The following is a 16,901-nucleotide window of genomic DNA, read 5'->3' on the forward strand; positions in this document are numbered from 1 at the left end:
CTAATGAAAAGTTTATATGAGAAAAATTATGAGTTGAGATATTAGCTAGAGGCGAATACTACTTTTGCTTCTTTTGAGACCAGGGAAAATTTTAAGAACCCCCCCAAATTTATATTTATAATAAATGGGAAAACCTCCATGGTATATAGGAAAAATGGAAGGCGATTTTATCAATAATATAATATGTATATATAATTTTTTGGCGAATCTCTCACCAGGCATGGCGAATATTTTACTCAATTATAAAATCTTGTAAGATCTTGGTGAGTCTTTCACTAAATAATAAAACTTTGTAAGGTCCTAGTGAATCTTAGCATTGTGAACTCTTAGAGAATTTTTTGAAAAAGTATAAAACCATATATGAAAAGAGCCACATGGTGGCAATATCACTGTTTTTTTCACATTTCCATGAAATGGAACTTGTTTATAAAATTATAAAAAAGCCAACCAAGTCCCTTATAATATGTAGGTAAGCTTATAACAGAGTCTCATACATCTACTATGCTTGTCTTCATTCAAGTGTCATAGCTGATATACTTAACACTGTGAATCACAACTCTCTTAGAACTCAACTCTATAGTGTAATTAAAACCTTTGGAAATTGAATCTGACAACTCTATAAAAAGGATTAGTGAAATATAAGCTTTTGTGAATGAGCCCACTAATTATCACTGCTAAACAAGCAATCCAGACTATGAAGTCTTCCATCTTGATCACAATCGTGCTCACGATCAAGGGAGTGTGACCACCTAGCCTAACATAATGGCCATCATAGCTTCCAATAATCAACAACCACCTTGCAAGGACATGCTAGCTCATGTCTCATGAATTTTATTCATCAATCTTAACTAATATAAATCTTATAAAAATAATATTAGAATCCTCTCCGGATTCACTGTTAATACAAGGGTAAAGGAAATTTTCTAGCTCAAGGCACTAGCCAATACCAACTTTGGTATTTGTGACCCCTTTGTGGTGATGCACCTACCCTGTCCCGTTGGGTTTCTGCCTTGTAACATAGTTCAAGGATCACAAGACTTTCCAATCTTCCTACTCCATTAGACACACTTTATATGCTATACATAGTGAATGGAAAAGAAGCATTATAGAACACACAATTTCACAAAAGGAAGAAAAATCTTAGCCAGTTCAGTATCAAAATCTTAACCACTGATTATTAAAGAATAACAAGTAGTGTAATGAATTGTTCCGAGTTATTTATTTACAACCTGTAAAAATTGTAGTGGAATGGAAAATATTACTTAGGCAACCCTTCAATATTTTCTACTAATATGTCTGTGCATGTACATATGAAATTAAGAGCATTGTTGAATACAAAGTTTCCTTTTCTCTTGCCTCCATTTTGACAAATTAGTGTGAAATCAGTGTCACTTTGAATCTCCTACCTTGTGTGGATGTTTTGACAAATCAATGTGAAATCAAAGTCACTTTGAATTTCCTTTCCTGTGAGGGATCACATCCACAGTTGATTAGTAAAATATAATCTACTATATATTATGTTCAAGACACTGACTCCAATCTACAGTGGAAACGAGACCTCAATTTGTATTCTGAATTTCAATATCTCAGGACAACATAAGAGATAAAAATGCATATGGCCTTAGTATCTAGAAAACAATCACTCCATCATTACAAGACCACCTAGATTTCGGCACTTAATCTAAATAATGGCACTAGTTGTAGTGCTTATTTGCATTAACACCATGGAAAAGCAACAACAATGTTTCAAAGTACACTTACTAGAAAACCTCATAGCTATGGTGGGGAAACTAGAGAACCCAAATATTGGAAGATATCTCATACCAAATCTGAGAAAAAAATAAATAAGGGAAAAAATCAAAATCTATAAATAAAGCAATGAATTGTTTACAAATCAAATACAATTCCTTTAACTAACAATTAAATTGTGGTGATATATTTAAATATTTAGTAAGAGGGTAACTTCAAACCATGGAATATTACCTTTGTCATTACTGTTATCCCTCAGTGACTGAGATTACAAATCAATACTTATGGAAAGATTGTAAGAAATTATGTGAAATAGTAAAGCGTAACCTCTATTTTTAAGCAACAAAATCAAGACATTGTTACATCAAGAGCCATAATTGATACATAATCAATGAATCAAGTCCTTGTATGGCACAAGCTTGTTTCACAACCTCTATTTTATCAATAACAAAATCAAGACATTGTATGTGGTTATTGCCAAAAGGAAACTGCGTTCTAATTTGGAAGAGGATGTTATCAAAAGATATGGATTTATTCAAAGCTACAAAGCCTAATGGGTTACTAAAAAATAAGTTGGAATATGGGATCATGATACTTAAATTGAAAAAATATGCTTTCCTTTTAGAAACATTACAGGTATACAATGTTTTTTGAAAGCATTAGAATCTGAAATTGGGCCTTTCTATCAAGATAAATTTTCATTAACAGAAGGTACTTTCCTACCTGAAGCATTGTAGATATCCAAGAAAAACTTGAAAAGCATAAGAGAACTTAGCATAATGTACTTTCTTTCCTTCCTTAACATTCTTAAAGAGTTGAGGTTCCCCAAGTCATCAAGTAACTTTCGAAGGAAATGATAGTTAGTAATAGCCCAATTCACAATTGAAGATGTGTCACAAATACGAGGGGGTATCTCCTCCAAATCACAAAAGTGCTCCAGGTTAAAATATAGCATTATTGGAAGCTTAATGCTCGACTGGTTATTATTGAATCCAGACATTTTTCCATTCTTCACTAAAAGCTTAAAGATAGCTTCTCTAAGTTCTACATGACTTTAATATGCTCTTGAAGTGGGGGCACATGCAAGCTCTCCAAGTGAATAGTCTTAAACTAAGTGAAGATAAGGCCGATAGATCATTCAGTCTGGATCTCTTTAACCCATAATTGAATACTATGTCTCTCTTGAACCCATAATTGAATATTATTAGGACTTTCAAAAAATTTCATGGAACTCAAAAATGTTGGAAGAAATTATTTGCGTCCAAAAAGAGTAAAACTAAAGCCTCTGTTTGAGGACAATTGATGTCACAGCACTAACACTTCTCCATGGAATCTATATAGGTAAACCACAAATGCAAAATTCCATTAGAATATTGTGTTTATTGAATACACAAATAAAATCATTGCATTTCTTTAAAATATCTTTTGAAATCAAAATTACTGAAATTACATATCAATAACCTAGTGGGTGTAGGATTGATGTCACACCACTAACACTTCTCCATGGAATCTACATAGGTAAATCACAAATGCAGAATTCCATTATAATATTGTGTTTATTGAATACACAAATGAAATCATTGCATTTCTTTAAAATATCTTTTGAAATCAAAATAACTGAAATTACATATCGATAACCTAGTGGGTGTAGATATTTTAAATCAAAGTTACTGAAATTACATATCGATAACCTAGTGGGTGTAGATATTTTAAATCAAAATTACTGAAATTACATATCGATAACCTAGTGGGTGTAGGATAACATTCACTCGTGTCATTCACAGAAAGCATGAGAAAAAACCTACTACTATAGATAAAACCAAGAAAAATTCCAATTCATCACTTCTAGGGACCTCGTAACCACCCTGCCAATACACAAGTATGTCCCTGTTTGCAATTAGAAAAATTACCCAAATTACAATCTGTTTACTCCAGCATATGTTGGAAAGTTATAGAAGGATGACTAGTGCAATCAATCCATTCCTTTTAGCCCTGGATTTGTTTCAGTTTAAAACATAAGTATACAAATATACTTGTCCAATGTCTATGCTTTAACCATTCACCTTAAGATGTTTTTACAATATAATTTCCTAAGTCTATTTAATATCTTCATTATCATAAAAACCAACCTATATCCATCTTAACTCCACATCTACCACTCTTAGGGGGATGAAATCTATTTATCCCTCTGAGCACTTGGTAGACCCAGAATTAAGATGGATGTAAGATGATAGAATTTCCCGTTTAAATAGTCTATGCTCACATGAATACCATGGTATTACCATGCATCAATACCATGGGTTATCATAAACCTGGAGCTTAAAAATTACTATTACTAATTTATAAAAATTAATAAAATTAATAATTGAATTTTATTTTATTTTTTATTTTAACCAAGCTAAAATGTTTAACATATATTAAATTACAACATCTATTTTTACTCTTGATCCACGAAACTGTGAGAGGGATCAAATATTTTTTCACTCTATGCTAGTTTGCATATCACGATATTTGATACCTCTCGGGGGTTAGTAGATCCAGAGTAAAGATGGATCTATGCTGGTTTAATTCCCCCATTTAAATAGGCTAGGGTCAGTACCATGTGCCATTTTGGTGAATACCATGGGTCAATACCATGTGTCATTTTTATTTTTATTAATACTAATATTAGGGTTAATAATGTTTTTTTGCATGGTATTAATAACAATCTAGTCCATGGTATTTGTCCCATAGTATTTTGCCCATAGGTTTCACCTAAATATAACACATTTTTTGAATGTTCATAAATATAAGGTGACTTATGGAGTAAATATAAAAAAATGTTTTATTTGTTTACCATACCTCTCTTTTATTTATATTTTTATTAATTTACCATACCTCTTTTACAAAAATGGTATTTGGCCCATAGGATTCACTTAAATAAAACCTCTTTCTTGAGCCTTAACGTGACTTATGGAGTAAATATAAAAAAATGTTTTATTTGTTTACCATACCTCTCGTTTATTTATATTTTTATTAATTTACCATACCTCTTTTACAAATATGGTATTTGGCCCATAGGATTCACTTAAATAAAACCTCTTTCTTGAGCCTTCATAAATAGAACGAGGGTTATGGACTAAATATAAAAAGAGGTTTTATTTATTTACCATACGTCTAGTTTATTTATATTTTTATTTATTTACCATACCTTTTGAGTAAGTATAAAAAGACCTTTTATTTATTTATCATACCTCCACTTTACTTATATTTTTATTTGTTTACACCCTTGCATGTATATAAGGTGACTTATGGAGTAAATATAAAAAATGTTTTATTTATTTACCATACCTCTCATTTATTTATATTTTTATTAATTTACCATACCTCTTTTAGAAATATGGTATTTGGCCCATAGGATTCACTTAAATAAAACCTATTCTTGAAAATGGGCGAATGGATTGACTTAAATAAAACCTATTCTTGAAAATGGGCGAATGGAAGGTTGTAACTCCTAGTTTGAAGGGCTAAATTTACCTTTTTTACCCTCTCCCTTAAAATAAGGTGGGCTATTTGAGGTGATTTGTAAAAATGTGCCATGATACAAAATATTCGCCCACTAAAAATTTAAAACCCCTTAATTTCGCCAAAGGGTGAACATTCGCCCCTAAAATTTTCTATGTTTGAGACTCGACATGCTAGAGCATACCTCCCCTCTTCCACCCCTTTTAAAATATGTTTTTTTCGTAGTCAGGTATTTATGTGCATCAAATAAACAAAACCAAAAGGAATAGTTGGTTTAAAGGCTATTTTGATTTATTCAATTTACAAACTACTATGAACAACAAATTGTCAATGGTTAACCTTGAAAGGGAGCATTCTAATTATGGAGATGTTAATGTAATATTTGATGACATATTACATGCAATGCAACCATTAGAAGAGAGAAAAAGTAAATACACATAATAGTCATTTTCCATAGCAATATTCATGGTTAATAAAAAAATTTACACAACCCTACAAATAAAAATAAAAATAAAAAATTTAGTAGTGCTTGTTAATTTTTATACCTATCGTGATAATTAGAGAATTGAAATGATAAAGAGGTTTTTATGTGAAATCGAAAGAACCCATAATCTTAAATAACAAACTCTTATATTATATACCATGTTCTTTCATCATTGAAATCATAAAAAATCTAAAAATACTCTAAACCAAAAATTAAAAAAGTTGGGGTAATAATTTTACTACCAAAAATTAAAAAAATTAAGGATAATAGTTTTACTACCAAAAATTAAAAAAGTTAGAGGTAATAATTTTACTAGATAAAAAGAACTTCTTGAAAAACAAATATATGTTATAAATTAGTGTCTCTTTGACACATAATAATAAAAATAAATAAAAAATAAAAAATAAAATAAAAAATCGAATTCAAATATTTATTAAATTTAAACAATTTGCAAATTCAAACCACTCAATTTAACATTAAATTTCTATTCAAACAATTCAATTCAACATTAAATTATTATTCTTCTCGGACAAACAAAACTACACAAAAATAAATTTCAAACCATTTAATTTAATACTAAATTATAATTATATATCTGCATAGAAAGTGTGAACAAATACAATAAATTAAAAACTATAACAAATCATAATGGAAAAATACCAAAAATCACATGCATAGCAAAGGAAGAGGAGCTATTGACCACAAATGTCTCTTTAAATAATAAGTAAATTTATATCTTTCACAAAAAACATTCGTAGCAAAGTCATTTTTCACTTTTGTCTTTTGGTTATAATGTTTTGTGCGCAGAAAAAATGATGAGGCAAGGATGTGAGAGCACGAAGTGGCATGGAATATGTTGATTTTGAGGTGGTGGGTAACGCTAGAGCGATAGGTAAAAGATGTTTGCAGGACACACGGTTATTACCGTATCAAATTCATTTTAAATTGTTATTTAAAGTGCATTGCAATTAAATTTTTATTATTTATTTTAATTAACAAATTGTTAAAAAAAAGAATTTAAATAATTAATTATGAAAAGCAAATATCATACCTAAAAGAAATTATTTTAGTCATTAGTTAATGAAAATTAAAATTTTAATGGTTATTTCTTTTATAAAATAAATTTATATAATATAATTTTTTATTAAAAAAAACTTTTAAAAATAATTCAATGGAGTATTATGTAATCACATAATAAAATTTAAAGTTCAACTTTTTATAGATTAAATTAACTAAAACAAAATATTATAAAATTAATCAAAATAATATAATTTTATTAAAATAGTAAAAAAATAAAAATAAAAAAACAAATTCGACAATAATATTTTACAACAGAAGAAGGAAAAAAAAAACACTATAATAGCTGACCAGCGCAGGGGCTCATAACCTTTTTTAAACTAAATAAACATTTAAAAAATACATCTAAAATAATACAAATTCAAAACCAGAACGAACAAAAAAACACAACCCAAAAGAAAAACATAACAAAGAGATGAACTAATGACCTTCTTAAGGCCCATGCTTTGTTTTGGTTGACTCGGTTGTTTTTATATTGACATTCTACTCCAGGGAATTGGGGTTCTTTGACAGGTGGCATCAAATGGTTTATTTATATCTTTGACTTGTGTATCAAATGGTTTATTTATATCTTTGACTTGTGTATCCTATGGTTTATTTATATCTTTGTCTCCTATACCAAATTTTGGTCCACTCTACACTTTGGTCCACTCTACATACGCTTTTGGTCCACTCTACACTTTGGTCCACTCTACATACGCTTTGGCGGTGATTGGTGCATTTTTATATCTTTGTCTCCTATACCAAATCTTGGTCCACTCTACATACGCTTTGGCGGTGATTGGTGCATTTCTTCTTTGCCTGTTTTGGCGGGGGTCTGGCTCCAGGAGAGCGGTACAATATTTTGCTGATCCCAGATGAAATTTGGAGTCTCAGATGCAGGCTGCACCCAAACGAGCACATATTTTGCAGACCTGTTCTCAGAAAACAGCCGATCCTTTGATCCCAACATGGAAGAGCATCTCCTTTCAACATTGCCAAAAGACTCGATAGATTTCTCATTCACGAGAACTTGATCAAGGTCCTGCGCCTTATTAGATCTAAAGTTTCCCCGGCACTCATTTCGGACCATGCCTCCATTATATTGCAGTTAAAGTTTCCCCGGCAGTCATTTCGGACCATGCCTCCATTATATTGCAGTGGCGCGAGGAACAGGTAGGATCCGGATTTCCCTTCAAATTTAACCACACTTGGCAGGACGATCCAGGGTTTATGCGACCTTCATCCGGAAAACACGATCCAGGGTTTATGCGACCTTCATCCGGAAAACATGGATTGAGACCTTGTTGACCCTGCTCTCTTTTCTAGCACCTCTCTCGATACAACAAAGTGTCATAGCACCTCTCTCGATACAACAAAGTGTCAAATAAAATCCGCCTTCCGGGAAATCCCGAGAAGTACAACAAAGTGTCATATAAAATCCGCCTTCCGGGAAATCCCGAGAAAAATCTAGAAAAGGAAAAAAAAATGAAAAAAAAAAAAAATAGAAAAAAAAACAAAATGAAATCACAGCCTCATTTTCACCCTCATATTTGAAAAAGGGAAGAAAAAAGAAAAAAAAAAAAAAAAAAAACATTAAATATGTTTAAAACAAAAACAAACAAAAACATTTAAGGAATGTTAAAAAAAAAAGTTCATTTAGAAATGTTTATGTATGCTTCTTAAACCTACCCAGATAAAAAGTGATCATAAAAATAAAAAGTGACCATAAACCTCAATTGAAATATGTTTTTATTCTCAGCTGAAGAGAGCATAAATGATAGACAGTGATTATAAACCTCAAGTGAAATATGTTTTTATTAAAGAGAGCACAAATTTCAGATCAAATATGTTTTTATTAAAGAGAGCACAAATTTCAGATCATATACATCTGGAAAAACAAAACACATTTTAGAATGATTTAAATATAAAACTCGAGTATTGTAAAATTTCTTTCCAAATTCATTATATAGAGTTCTTCTCATCAGAGCTATCAATTTGTAGGAATACATATGAAACAGAGTTCTTCTCATTAGCTATCGCTCCAAATAGAGAAGCCCGTGGAAACATTCAAATTTACAAAACTCTATTAATATGCAATCAAACTGCGGGTGTTTTATCGTTCATATTGTTTGATAGCTCTGAACATGCGACTTCAAAAATGAAAACCTTTTTAGACATCACAGTTAAAAGCCTGAACCTGCGTCTCCTTTTATTAAAGGACATACAACACATACAAGCACATTGTAATCGATGGAACAACTGGGATGACAGAGAACCGTTTCCTACACACATCTACACATTATGTAACCTTCCTCTACGGCCACAGCAGGTCTAGTATGACATCTTCATACCGCGTGAGAGGTCAGCCAGAGATCTCGATGGATTTGGGTTGCGGAGGTTGGGGTTCAGGCTGTTTCGGCACTGTCACTGTCAGCACCCCGTTTTCCATGCTGGCCTTTATTTCTTCCACCTTCACATTCTCCGGCAGCCGGAAACGCCGAAGGAATTTTCCACGCGATCGCTCAATGCGGTGCCATTTGTCATTCTTGTGCTCCTCTTCTTTGCTGCGCTCACCGCTTATCTGCAGAACTCTTTGGTCCTCTTCCAACTCTATTTTCACCTCTTCCTTCTTCAAACCTGGAAGATCAGCTTTGAAAATGTGCGCCTCTGGCGTTTCCTTCCAATCGATCTGAGTATTGGCTACGGCAGAAGTTTCCTTTACAAATTGCCCGGATGGCCCCCCTGTGGCCAGATCTGTGAATGCTTGGAAAGGATCCCATACTTCCAAAGAGAAGGGATCGAATGATCTCCTGCCGAAAAAGCTGGGAATTATCGACATTTTCAACTAGTAATGAATTACTGCAATATATGCGATTGGAATGAATACAGAAAAACAACACTCTGATCTCAGTGTTTGGATTTCAAGATCGATCTCGGATTATACAGAAGAGATGTTAGTTTCTATTTTTATAAGCCAAGGAAGAACAGTCTAGTGGACTCCATAAGGCAGGTTCCAGAGGATTCTCAAATGCTCGCACGATACAGGTGTAAGCTCCAGAGCATTCTGAAAGCAAGATGTCAATTCTCACTTTGCCGTATTATTGTTATTTGAGCTTATCCATCCAGAATCATCTAATGTAATTGTGTATCATTTCTCGAGAACCATCTAGCGTTTCACATTGTTCAAGAAGTATGGCCTACGGTCATATGGCGGTCATATGGTATAAGCTACATACTCGATAAGAAACGATGTGGATATCGGAATTGATGTTCGATGATGCGGAGGTGTAGCTCCTGCCACACAGGGACGAGATTATAAAAAATCACAATCTCCTCCTAAATTTATTTCCAAGTTAAAAAAAAAAAAAAAAAAAAAAAAAAATTATTAATTAAATTGTAATTCTACTATGAAATATATGCAATGTTTTATTACGCCGTAAGGCGTTCCCCTCTGAAACCAACTCTCCTCTAAGATTAGGTGTCCATTTGTGAGCCCTTGATTTAATGGTTAGACGATTAAAATGGTTTGAGCCGTCGGATTGATTCCACTGAAACGTTATCAACTGCTTCCTTTACTCCCCTGCTTCGTTATAAATTCTAACTTTACTCGCCTGCCATTCCATATTAGTTCCTTTGTAAAATCCATTGATGAAACCTGTTGCATGCAGGCATTGAAACGAAAGTGGAATTGGGTTCGGATTGATTCCACCGAAACGTTATCAACTGCTTCCTTTACTCGCCTGCTTCGTTATAAATTCTAACTTTACTCGCCTGCCATTCCATATTAATTCCTTTGTAAAATCCATTGATGAAACCTGTTGCATGCAGGCATTGAAACGAAAGTGGAATTGGGTGGGGAAAACTAGCTGCCATAGCAAATCTTCAGATCACTGCTTTGGGATTTCGACTTCTTCGGCTACATCTGTACAAAGTAACTCCAGGTATGTTTATATTTAAAGCCATTTTGTTAAATACTAAAACATCATTGAGTATTGAACAAGAGATAAGATAAGAAAGGCTTCCCATCCCCTTCATACCTACCCTGAATGCCATCGCCCACCAGAGGTATAAATATAAATTATAATTTTACTTGCCTTCCATCCCATATTAATTCCCTTATAAAATCCATTGATGAAATCTGTTGCATACGGGCATTGAAAGGAAACGAAAGTGGAATTGGGTGGAGCAAACTAGCTGCCATAGCAGATCTTGAAATCACTACTTTGGGATTTCAACTTCTTCAGCTGCGTCTTTACAAAGTAACTCCAGGTATGCTTATATTTAAAGCCATTTTGTTAAATACTAAAACAACATTGAGTATTGAACAAAAGATAAGATAAGAAAGGCTTCACATCCCTTCATACCTACCTTGAATGCCATCAACCACCAGAGGTATAAATATAAATTCTAATTTTATTCGCCTTCCATGCCATATTAATTCCTTTTGTAAAATCCATTGATGAAATCTGTTGCATACAGACTGTATCCTGCTATCCTGGTCGCTGAGAGTATACGTAGACATTTCATGGGGCCTGCACACTTCCTTGCCAGACAATCCTGCCCGTTGGGCTGACCTGTACTCCGATGGGATCATGAAAGGATGTGCAAACTCATTCACTTAGCCAAATTTTTTATCAATGTAACTATAGTCCTGCACCCCTGCTAGACCTATTATAATGCCCATAGATACACTCAATTCCAGATCTAGATTAGGAAAGTCCTATAGTAAGCCTGCCGAACAATCGTGCCTCGATTTGTTCTGCTGAATAGTCATATACTTCATCTCATTACTTGGCATAACACCCTCGAGGCCCTCTCCATAAAACCTCTCTCTAACTTGATTGTAAATGTGGCAATCGTCAGGATGAAGTGCCAATAGTGAAGCATGGACCACTCTCATAGTCTTGTCCTTGAGTGTGGACTCAGGGACCGAGTGTGTGATGTCGTCCTCTACTGTATACTTCTCATCCTGTAGGTGTCCATCTCTCAACTCAGAGGCAAACTTGTTTTCTGAATGTTCCATCTCAACTAGAATACCCATTCTCTGCATGTTGCTGATCTCCTAGATAAAATACTGATAATAATGTTATCCATGCTCCCCATAAATCGGATGGTGCACCCCACCACTCCGTCAAAAGATCTATCTGATCCTGCTGCCCATGATATCCTCCTTCGACTGAATCTGAGAAATTGCATCTACATCAAATGGACCCTTGACTCACTATCAAGCTCTGTTGTATGACGACGTGATCCACCTGGCTCCCATTTGCTTATTCGGGAGTTTCCCATCCCAAATATGTGATGGTCCTTGTTGCACTATGCCTTTGGCTAGAAGTGTCTCCTAGGAAACATCAACTTAGTGGGATACCGACTCATAATCTCCCTCCATCCCAACTGAAATGGACTTCTAAGTTCTGAAATAGCAATTATCCATAACCCCCCATGGAATGTGCCTTCCATCATCTTTAGTTATCAACAACCCCTGACAAAAACCTTGTGTATAAATTCCAACAAAAGGAAAATTTCCACCATACTGATGCTGCGCTACTTTGATTTCAAATGGAATGCTAATAGATTGAAGCTCTATCTCATGATCCGATTTTCCTGTAAAAGAAACCAGACGTAGTTGGATCCTTCCTCGTACCAACTCACCTCCCGACTATGCAAATCTGGATTCATGGTACTGCAAGCCTTGTTTGTGTACTACTGAAGAGGGATGCTTTGTAGCTTCTGAGTAGGCTTCTTTTGTTGCCTCATTAGAAACTCTTCACTATTTCCCAACATGGGTAAGATTTGCAGCTGGCCTAGCACATCTAACTCCAAGGGACTTAAGCCCATTTCCCTACTGTGATATGATGCCCTTGAGCATCTTGTTCTCTCCATTTCTAGAAGGCCTTATTTAAGATGTTCAATCTCTTTTTGAGTATGTTCTTGGCGACTGCCATTGGAAAGTCCTGTAGAAGAGATCAGTGAAGTGATACAATTGTCCTCATAGGTTGTGGCTGCCATATAAGATTGACTTTCCGCACAAGGTTCATCCATCTCCTCTGGCTTGAACCTTACCAACTCCTCATCAAGTAAGGGTTTAGCTTCCTTTCATGTTGTTTGACAACATTCTGTACCAAGTTAGAAGCAATTGTAGAAGTAACCTGCTTCTGTTTCTGGACAACCAATTATAAAGATATGATGGGTCGGAAAATCACATCACTTTCATCACACTTATCAATAATTGTACCCATGATGATTCTCATGTGATCATTAATGGATTTGCCATGGTATTTACTGATAGCATCGAGGAAATAATGAAACAACTGTAGAACAAGATCATGAAAATCATAGTCAAGAAGATGACCTTACCTCTGCCATTGATTTTAGAATCTAGGCTTTTTTGCCTACATGACCTTACCGTTGCCATTAATTTTAGAATCTAGGCTCTCTTGCCAAAAGAGGGACTGTCAATTTGATCTAGCCCTTGGAAGCTTCCCACAATCAGCTGAAATATTCCTGCATTATATTTCCCTTACAAGGGGTTTTAGGAACTGTAACCCTTAAAACTTCACTCGGACAATGTGCAACAAGGAGCCTTATCTTTCTATCTTTATGCCTCAATAGCCTATACTCACCCAAGTTAATCATTGTTGGAACCATAATTGCTAGAGTCAACTGAGAAGGTGGTTGTCCTGCCATTTGTAATTTCCTTGTCACCTCCTCCAATGAACTAAGGACATCTTTGGATGCAGTCAACTGTCCAAGTTGATCTCTTGCTCTAAAAAGCTGCTGTAAAAAAACCCATCTTCCATAATAACTCGAATTTTGTCCACTAGCTTTAACCTTAGAGCCAAGAAAAATGTCGAATCGGAGCTCAGGATTGTCTTTGCTGGAACTACTCAGCGAACTCTACCACATATCCAATTCAATCCCGACATTTTATGTAATGATGACATAATGAAGCCTCGCCTTCCTCCAAAGAAGTGAATGCCAGAACTAAAAATGGAACAAAAAATCGCTTGTTACTGGTTTTCAATACGGCACCTACCGTTGGTAACAGATTAGGGAACCACACAATAACTTCTAGAAAATTTGTCCCTCCAAAGCGGATATGGGATTAACAAACCAATGAGTTCACCATCCAAGCTAGTGAGCCAATAATCCAAGCTACATAAATATGTTGAAACTGAGGCTTGAGTATATCGATCGGAACAGAAAATGATCCATGCAAATACAGACACTATATTTAGAACAACCAGATAACAAACAGCTTGATTTGCTTCATAAATCCCTAAGGGCATTTTAAAATAGGCTTCTATTAGCGAAGTGCCCAGCAATAATAGTTATTCGAAACCTGACTTTGATCTCTAGCAATTTTGAAGTCGGACACAAACCAAATATTGATCATGTGTTATTCCTCGGTCATTATTATATTAGTTGAATTGACTATCTTTCTATGAACTAAATACTCTAAGCCATTCTAAAACTTTGTTCTATGCCCCAAAAATTAGAATGGCACCATCTTTTCTTAAAATTCGATAAAAACCTCTTCATTATTCACTTTTCTTCAGAATATGCTTCATATTCTTCAGCATCCCATCAGACCAGACTTCACATAGAGGATCACCATATTTTTTAGGGTACTACTTTCAGACAGAGGCACCACAACACCTTGTTTCTGCCTTAGCAAACCCTAATTAACTCGCAAACTCTATAATCAGCCCTTCACTCTTGGAATTTGGCCCTTGGCAACCCGGTAGCTCCACGGGTAAAGGATTGGGCTAAAACAATTTCGCCCACTAGGGTGAACTCCAAACATCAAATCTCTTTGCTCCTTGTAGGCTTGAACCAACATCTCTTCTAGAGAAATTCAACAATTCTAATTTAATAATCCTATCGGCCTCTCTTTGTACCTTTTGAGACAATTGCTAGTTCTAGATGGGACATATAACTCCAATGTGCTTTGTCCTTGTTACAGAGAACACAAAAATATTATTGCAGGGTATAACAACTATACCACTAGCACTACAAATCATTTCTGCTCAAAAAGGGGGATTTAAATCATGCAACAGCTTAAGAGGGGCAAGGTCCAGCTTAAGAGGGGCAGGGTCCAGTTTCAAAAAGAGCCTTACAATTGGACTAATCAAAATAAAATCTGATTCGCTTCATAGGCGTAGAGTAAATATGTACCAATGAGGTAACGTGCAAGTGGACAATTAAATCATATTCAGCACAAGACCAGCCCTCGGCATACAATGCAATTGAAAGTCTTGTGTTATGAGCTCCGAACAAGATCACAAATGATATATTATTCACCAAATTTTAATCTTCCACAAAGAGACAGATTGATCCTCTCTGATTTGTCAAACAAATAAAAAAATACCAAAATTATGCATAGAATCATCTTTGAACTGTAAACACTACAGTATATAGTAACCTGGGAAAGTGATGAAGCACTCAATACCATACAAAAATAAAATTCCTTAATAGAAGATTCCTTAATAGAAGAAAACACCACTGAAAATTGTGAAAAGCTGCCAAATGAACTTTGCCAATCTTTTAGATTTACAGAAACAAAGTCAAAAAACCTCTTCAAAGCTAAGTGCTTACTACCAGCCACATCCAATAGAAAAGGTTTTATGCGGCCTGATAAGATCAGAACTTGCCTGACCACGGTAAGATAAGCACCGTACCTACCTAATGTATAAAAGAAGACCGATAAGCTGGAGGAGGGGCAGGCAGTCTACTGCCAAAGTGATGGTTGTTGTAATTAGTAGAGGAATTGTAAGAATCGGAACCCAACAACGAAGGCCCCATGTTATCTGATGGATACATATATGGCCTTGAGAGCGAGACTGGAGTCCTATTTCCAACACCATAGCCTGCTCCATATAATCCTTGGTTTGATCTGTCATATGCATTTTGGCCCTGTAGGTTGTAGGATGTAACACCTGGAGCTGCACCAGAATATTGTACTCTATCCAAAGACCTATAAAAGCTTCTGTCTGCACCATTGGAAGAAGCATAAAGAGTCAGAGTTCTTTCATCTGCACTTAACGGAGGCATATATACACCAGCATTTCCTCCATTAGCACGAGGACACTTAGGTTGAGACTTAACAGCACCTGCAGACCTTTTTCTGTCAGCCTTAGCTTTCTCTAGCTGAGCTACACGCTTTTGAAGAGGATCTGGTGAGAACTGCGATTCAAGTTTGTGCTCCTCAATGCACTTTATAACAGCTCTGTAAGCAGAAAGCTCTTTTGTATTTACTTCATTCTGTAGCAGCAAATAAAAATATCTATCAAAAAAGGAACTTCTAATATAACCAACAATACTAAGCCAAAATGATCATCACATAACAAGACATTTTGTATAACAGTAATACAATCGTACTTGTGCAACAGTAGAGTTATTCCCACTTTTTAAACTTGCCTAAGAAGCTTTCTTAGCATCTTTCAGATATTCCTTCAACAAAGGAACAGGTGCAAACTTCTCTGTCAGCCCAAATGCATGAGCAAAGTTGTCTGCCTCAATTTGTTTTCAACAAAGGAACAGGTGCAAACTTCTCTGTCAGCCCAAATGCATGAGCAAAGTTGACTGCCTCAATTTGTTTTCCACTATTGACCAGGGTTTCTACAACATCTGCATGAAATTGTCAAAAAAATTTCAGTTAATCTGAATATGTCACAAACATTTGAAATACCAAAAGACAGTTTACTGTGAAAGAAAAAACAATACAGACAACTTCAACGGATTTGTCAATAAAGATAACAGCTATGCCAGCTTGAGCCCATTTTCGTAAGTAAACAGTTCCCCACTCAAGAAAGGCCTTATGACACTTTACCATAGCTGATCATCTTCAGGTGCCTTTATTAATATCAACAAAATAACTTACATACAACTTTCTACCTCATAAAAAGATGTCTACCTAGTAGAGGCCACTCAGTATCTGCCTTGCATATGAAATGTTGAGATCTAAAGAAAAGACTACCAACCCCGTCAACTTAGAAACCCGTTCACTGGACTAAACAAAAAATGATGGGAAGGTTTATTACAGCCAGGATTACCAAAATTTATCTTCAACTCAATCAGCCACAACCAAGTATACTGATAAAAT

The 16,901-nt window shown here is 34.9% G+C and overlaps 2 protein-coding genes across 2 annotated transcripts; both read right to left on the bottom strand.

Annotated features, from left to right (window-relative positions):
- Window positions 1-8,979: 8,979 nt before the first annotated feature.
- Window positions 8,980-9,826, bottom strand: LOC149241200 (17.8 kDa class I heat shock protein-like). Its single transcript, XM_089373909.1, has one exon. It carries the CDS (start codon window positions 9,633-9,635, stop codon window positions 9,159-9,161), a length of 477 nt encoding a protein of 158 aa, XP_089230035.1. The 5' UTR covers window positions 9,636-9,826; the 3' UTR covers window positions 8,980-9,158.
- Window positions 9,827-15,481: 5,655 nt separating this feature from the next.
- On the bottom strand, window positions 15,482-16,631 carry LOC149241201 (FRIGIDA-like protein 4b). The gene is made up of 3 exons (XM_089370466.1): window positions 16,523-16,631; window positions 16,338-16,426; window positions 15,482-16,060 (listed from the first exon to the last, which is right to left on the bottom strand). Exons 1-3 carry the CDS (start codon window positions 16,629-16,631, stop codon window positions 15,482-15,484), a joined length of 777 nt encoding a protein of 258 aa, XP_089226592.1.
- Window positions 16,632-16,901: the final 270 nt, after the last annotated feature.

This window comes from Pinus tabuliformis, chromosome 8 (assembly GCF_031772625.1).
Source record: "Pinus tabuliformis cultivar Carrire ecotype Pingquan chromosome 8, CPIR1, whole genome shotgun sequence".
Taxonomy (NCBI): domain Eukaryota; kingdom Viridiplantae; phylum Streptophyta; class Pinopsida; order Pinales; family Pinaceae; genus Pinus; species Pinus tabuliformis.

Coding starts and splice junctions, on each gene's coding strand:
- LOC149241200 (XM_089373909.1), bottom strand. CDS start 9,635: ATGTCGATAATTCCCAGCTTTTTCGGCAGGAGATCATTCGATCCCTTC.
- LOC149241201 (XM_089370466.1), bottom strand. CDS start 16,631: ATGGTAAAGTGTCATAAGGCCTTTCTTGAGTGGGGAACTGTTTACTTA. Junction 16,427..16,522: donor CAAATCCGTTGAAGTTGTCT/GTATTGTTTTTT, acceptor AATTTCATGCAG/ATGTTGTAGAAACCCTGGTC. Junction 16,061..16,337: donor TGACAGAGAAGTTTGCACCT/GTTCCTTTGTTG, acceptor TTGCTGCTACAG/AATGAAGTAAATACAAAAGA.